The sequence below is a fragment of the Dipodomys ordii genome, unplaced genomic scaffold (genome assembly GCF_000151885.1).
Source record: "Dipodomys ordii isolate 6190 unplaced genomic scaffold, Dord_2.0 Scaffold196, whole genome shotgun sequence".
In the NCBI taxonomy this organism is placed as follows: Eukaryota; Metazoa; Chordata; class Mammalia; order Rodentia; family Heteromyidae; genus Dipodomys; species Dipodomys ordii.
In genome coordinates, this window is record NW_012267412.1 from 735,576 (window position 1) to 742,084 (window position 6,509).

At 43.3% G+C, this 6,509-nt stretch overlaps 1 protein-coding gene across 1 annotated transcript in view; it reads right to left on the reverse strand.

The window, feature by feature from the left end:
- Window positions 1-6,509, reverse strand: part of LOC105999681 — a 46,020-nt gene that overhangs the window by 3,905 nt on the left and 35,606 nt on the right. The window contains 2 exon segments of the mRNA XM_013034765.1: window positions 32-915; window positions 2,060-2,198. Coding sequence (XP_012890219.1) covers window positions 32-915; window positions 2,060-2,198 — 1,023 coding nt within the window.

The following is a 6,509-nucleotide window of genomic DNA, read 5'->3' on the forward strand; positions in this document are numbered from 1 at the left end:
GAGGCGCGGGCGGCGTGGGAGGGAGAGGGGCCGCGAGCGGGCGTGGGGAGGGGTGTGCGCCAGGTGGACCGGATGTGGTGCGCGCGGCCCGCGCCCGCGGGAAGGTGTGTTGGGGAGGTGAGCGGCGGGGGCAGGCTGGGAGACAACTTTGGAGGCGAGTTGGCGGAGACTCGCTCGCTGCGCGTGCCCGGGCGGTGCGCTCGTCCCGAGACCCGCTCCCCGCGCGGCTCCTCCCCGAGCGCGGACGGCGGCGCGTGGTCAAAGGACGGAACCAGAATTGGACACTCAGAACCACGCGAGTCCTTCGGGGACAGCCCTTCCCCGCACCCCCCTCCCCCCCCCGCAACCCCGGGGGAGTTGCTCTTGACCCTGGGCCTCAGTTTCCCGCCCCGTAAGTGGAAGCGGAGAAGGCCGGAGAAATCACGCTCTTCTCCGCCAGGACCCCGCGCGCTCGGGACCCCGGGCTGAAGTGGGCGGCTGCTCCATTCTGGGGAGTGTGGAGGCTTCCCGGGCGCACTCCCTCCCCCCCGCCCAGCCAGGTGACCGCGGGTGCGGAGCGGGCGGGTCGGCGGCCCGGGGAACGGATGCGCGCTACCAGGCTCGGCCACCAGGTTCATTCCCAGGGCCGGGGACAGGGTAGGGTGGCGCGGGTGCGGGAAGCGAGGGCGTACGGGCTGTGTGGGAGTTCGTTGAGCCTTGAAGTGGGCCGGGAGAGGAAAGGAGCCCTTCCCAGCGGAGGAAACGGCGTGACCGACGGAAGGAGCAGCGTGGTTGCACTGAGAGCCGTCCAAGCCCCTCGGCCGGGAGAGGAATCTGTTACGCCAGGCTGGACACACACTGGACACCCCCGGACTGCAAGGTCTGGGGAGGGAAGCCTGGTGGTTAGAGTCATTGTCGCAGCCAGACACTAAAAGGCTACGGAAAGAGGAAAATGGCAGGATCTAGAGGTAAAGGAGCTCATCCTCCCCAGCTCCGCACAGCTGAGGGCTTTAAAGACTTGATGCTACACTGAAGGGGGCGGAGTGGAGGGGAAGAGGCGGCGATGGGACGTTGTTGCTGGGATGGAGTGAGTTCGGGTGAACTGGCTGAGTTATGAAGTCTTGTAGTTTTCCTGTTCCCGAGGCAGATTGAACGTAGCTTGTTGCATTATATATATCTTTTTCAAATGCTGCCTGTTGATCATCCTTCAAGTGGGTAGCCTGTCTCCCCGGGATTCAGACCGGCTTCCTCTGCTCCTGAGGCATAGCCTGGGACATTCCAGCATCCACCAGCCTGTTTCATCTCTAAAGAGGAGAGCTAGTAACCCACCCTTGGGGAGTTCTTGGGAGGGCTGCATGAAACACAGTTGAAGCGCTGTGGGACCCACACTGAAGGACGGTTTCGTTCTTTGCCCCAGAAACTTACCTAGGAGTTTTAAAATACTTTTTTTGAGGCTTAAAAAATTAGTGGTGGGGGGGGAGGAATCACCAGTCCATGTTCATCTAGACATTGGCAGTTATTTTGATTCTGGCTTTTGTCAGAATCGTTCTCATACTTCCTTCTCTCCGGAAAATGAATTAGATTTTACTGCGCCTGGAGTTGGAAATGAACTTTGCCACCGTTCCCAAAAGTACTAGATCAACTAGTTATGGATGTTCCCTTACTAAAATGTGGAGGGAAAAAAATCACAAATGAAGCCACAGCATAATAGGAGCCGACCGTCTTCTGGTTATTTGCACACATGTCCCCCCCCCATTCAGTATGGTCTCCGTTATGTGATAGGATGTAAATAGGCAGGTTTGCTTCCTTATTTACAGTAAAAGCTACATATTATAAAAGAGAAACGAGAGTGACAGAGATAGGTGGTCTCATTCATGTCTGAAAGCCAGTGAGACTTAAGTTGTATAATATTTTCAGACATTACAATTAACTTGATCCTATTATAAGACCGTTAGTTTTTAAACATGAGTTTAAGTATTCTTAGCAGAAGTGACTTCTGGAAGAGTTTTCTTTCTCTGTTAAGAAGGTTGTTTTCAAACTTTTTCTTCTGGAAAAAGTATTCGGTGCTTTCTGATCTGACATTTTGTAAGTAGTGTTGATGCAGAAGTGAAGGTTGAATGTTGAACGTGGGTGAACAATTTCTCCAAACCTCTGATTTGCAGAACCCTCCAGTTCTTCATCTAATGGTTCAGAATTGCACCCTAAGGTACAGTTCTTTACTGAGGGAAGACAGTATGGACAGACCCAAAGTGAAAAATCAGGAAACCAAAGGTTTGCCATTGCTTGTGCCTGACAAAACGTACTTTCTACCTTCTTTGTCTGAAGTTTGCCCACCTCAGCTCTCCCATTTAGAATTCTTCAATGATCTGGATTCAGTTGAAACCTAATGGAGCCAAAAGTTTTGAATATTTAAAGCTAGAGATGTGGTCGACGTTCTAGTAGTAATATGTAAAATAATAATTTTTAAAGCATGTCTTTTGAAAAGTTTCAAAGGTATAGAACCGCATGGTGATAAGGTAGGTGGGACCAGACTTCTGAAGTATATATAAGCTGGAAAACTGAAGTCCAAGAAAGCAGAACTTCTTCATGAGCAGAAAATTCACCTAGAAAATCTTTCATCTTTGAACGTTAAAACTTGGGGGAGTAGAAGGGGAGGGAAAGTAGAAGAAAACAAGGGAGGGGGTAACAAGAAATGTATCTATTACCTTACTTATATAACTGTATAACCTGTCTGGTATCACCCTTAGAATACAATAAATTTTAAAAATAAAGTATTTTATTTTGAGAGTCCATGAATTTATTAAATCTTCATCTTGGCTTTTCATAACCGAAGTACGTCTGTTCATTGTCAGAGTACCTTAATGGTGTTGCTATAGTGGCCTTAACTTCTTGGATCTACAAAATCTTCAAGAAATGATTCTTGCTGAACTTGATGGATGTCAATACAGACAGTGTTTATACATAATCTGAGCAGTTGGATAAGAAAATAAAAAAGCCTATTTACTGGAAGGTTGGGGCAAAACCAGCAGTGAAGTAATTTTGAGATGATGATTTCAACACCTCCACTATCCCTACATCTTTTTTTGTACCAGTCCTGGGGCTTAAATTCAGGGCCTGGACAGTGACCTTGAGCTTTTTTGCTCCAGGATGGCATTCTGCCACTTGAGCCACAACTCTGCTTCCAGCTTTCTGGTGGTTAACAGGACTTTCCTGTCTAAGGTGACTTTGAATCACAATCCTCAAATCTTAGCCTCCTGAACAGCTAGGATTTTAGAGATGAGCCACCACCCAAACCCTTCACTTTTCATAATTTCCAGATGCTGGGCCATCATGGAACTCGGCTTTTTTCCCTGGAATGTGTTTCCTCTCTGGGAGAGATTCCCTCTGCCCTGCTTTTGGGACTAATGTATGTACAGAACTTCATACAGATAGCAAATGTTCTTTATAAAGTAGTAATAGTTGAATGACACTGTGTATGTGCTAAAATCTCAGGAGCACATTTTTTGTTCTTTGATTCTTTTGTGATTCTGGGGCTCAATCTCAGACAGGTGTTATACTACTGAACTATGGAATGTGAATTGTATATCATTTGTCTACAAATTATATTACAATCTCCATTACATAGAGAGTTTCAAAAGAAAGAATCTCTTTCCTCTTTGAATCTCCTTTGGTCTTTCTTTTTTTCTTTTTTTGCCAGTCCTGGGGCTTGACCACAGGGCCTGGGCACTGTCCCTGAGCTTCTTTTGCTCAGAGCTAGCACTCTACCACAGCACCACTTCTGGCTTTTTTTTGTTTATGTGGTACTGAGGAATTAAACCCAGGGCTTCATACATGCTAGGCAACACTCTACCACTAAGCCACATTCCCAGCTCCTCTCCTTCAGTCTTAGTGAACCTGGTCCATAATAAAGGCTCAGGTAGTACTTATTCAATAAAGAATGCCCATCTGAAACCTCAGATGAGAGTATCTATTTTGCACAATCTTTTTTTCATGTTGAATTTATTCATCTACTTAGGGCATTATATGATGTCAAACAGTAAGTACAGAGTGAATAAACATCCTGATCCTAAGAAGTTTCTGGTAAGTGGAGGAAGCAAATATGGCCAACTTTTATGGAGTGACATTACAAGCGCCATGGTAGACTGTGGGCATAGTGACATAAAAGATTTCTTAGCTGGACACAGTGGCTCACACCTGCAGTCCCAGCTATTCAGGAAGCAGAGAATGGAAGGATCATAACACTAACACAGCCCAGACACAAAATTAGGAAGACCCCCACATGATAAGAAGCCAAGCATGGTGGTGAGTGTTTATAGCCCTAGCTATGAGGTACAGTGTAGGTAGGAGCATCATCATCCAAGACCAGCCCACAGCAAAAATTTTAAAAAACTTTGCTACCTGAAAAATCAAAAAAGGACATAGATGGGTTGTGGCTCAAGTGATAGAAGACCTGCCTTAGCAAAAGAAAATCCTAAATTCAAACCCTAGTACTACCAAAAAAATTTTTTTTTACCTTGGCAGGTATCATGGAGGGACTGATGTTAGAAATGGGTTTTGAAGAGTGAGTAGGGATTCACTAGGATAGGAGAAGGCATGAAAGAGGAAATACATCCTAGGAAGGATAGCATGTTAAAGGCATAAAGGCATAAAAATGAATCTGCTCTTCATCTGAAGCCAAATCCAAGTATACATTTAGAAGTAGCACTTAGAAATAATGAACTGAGAGATAATGCAAAATAAAAAATTTTACAGGATCAGGCTGTGGGCATGGTTTAGGTGATAGACCACTTACCTAGCAAACACAAGACCCTGAGTTCAAATCCCAGGACCACTAAATGTGTATGAATGTGTGTGTGTGTGTGTGTGTGTGTGTGTGTGTGTGTGTTCCCAGAATCTCCAGAGTGGTTTACAGAAGGCCAAGCATAGTGAATGACAAATAATCCATTGTTGTGAAACCTCAAGCTCAAAAGCATGGCTGGGGGTGCTGGCAGGTTATATGCAAAGAGTTTGGAAAAAGGAGTAGCAATTGAATTTTTCTAAAAGATAAACTAGAAGGCAACCAAGCAGACTCTTTAAAGCTAGAAATTATTTTCTATCTAAAATTCTAAACCTAGTGAGATCAATTAAAAATCATGCAAGGATTCAAATATACCCCATTTGGGGAAAACGACTGAAAGATAAATATCAACCATACCATGGGAGAAGACAAGTGATTTGGAAAACAGGAAATCCTATTCAGGATGCTAGGCAAAGAAAATCCAAAGGCTAGAAATTCGGGCATTCAGAAAGAAACCAAGACAATAGAACCAGAGGATAGGTGGTTTGGAGTAAAGACTTCTGGGACAAACCTCCCCCCCCCCCAAACACAGGAATGAGAAAGAAAAAAGAACAGGAACTTTTTTAATGAGTGGATATTAACTTCTGATAGGATAGCAAACACGGAGCATTTGGAAAAACAAGGAAATCATTAACTAGGAGAAACACATGATCTTACAAGAAAGGAGCAATGTTCATAGACTCAACAGTGAAAATATTTGTACAGTCTTAATGTAAACACCGACATATTATCCAAATTGCATCAAGAGAAATTATATCAACCAGAAAAAGGCATTTGAAAAAAATGAGCAAAAGGTGTGAATAGAATATATAGAATTATATTAACTAAATTAAAATTATATGGACTAAATTACAAATAAATTCACTCTTTAATAATCAAAAAATTAAAACTACCAAACTGACAATTCCTTTGAAATGATACCAGGTATTGATGAATACCAGGTATTGATTGGGGCATCAACTGCTTACAAGAATATATACAGGTACAGTTACTCTGAAGAGTAATTTGTCAATATCAAGTAGAAGAGACAGGCTTTGAGTACTGCAGCATGCTTTTAAGTGACTATAATGTCTTATCTCTTTTACACCTCCAATTGTTCTTCTGCCCTAGGTCTTCCCTGGTACCCTTGTTTTTTCTTTCACTGAGAAAACAGAAGCAACCTAAAGAACATTCTAACCTATCTGTCCACATGCTTGCATCTATGCCCATAGATAATGCTCCTTCTTCTATTACTATGGTATGTATGATATAGAAGATATACAGTATACATTGGAACAGCAAAATCAGGGTTTTTTTTTTATCTTATTACCTCTAGGAACAGAGAAAAAGAATAGAGGATGGAGGGAGCACATGATATTTGTTTTATCTGACCTTTTTTGGTCTTTTAATTGTTAGGTATGTGTTGATATTTTTTCCTCTTCAGTAGCAAAATCCACACTATGAGACAGGATGATTTTTAAGCTCTATTATGTATCATAACCATTAACAGAATTTAAAAATATAGATTCTCTAGACACACCACTGGAACTTCTGAATCAACAATTTCCTATTTTATAAAACATTATAGATATTTATTTTTTTATTTTATTTGTGAACATGCTGTACAGAGGGGTTACAATTACATGGGCAGGATAATGCGTACATTTCTTACCAAGCATTGCAGCCTCCTCCTTTGGTTTACCCTTCACATCCC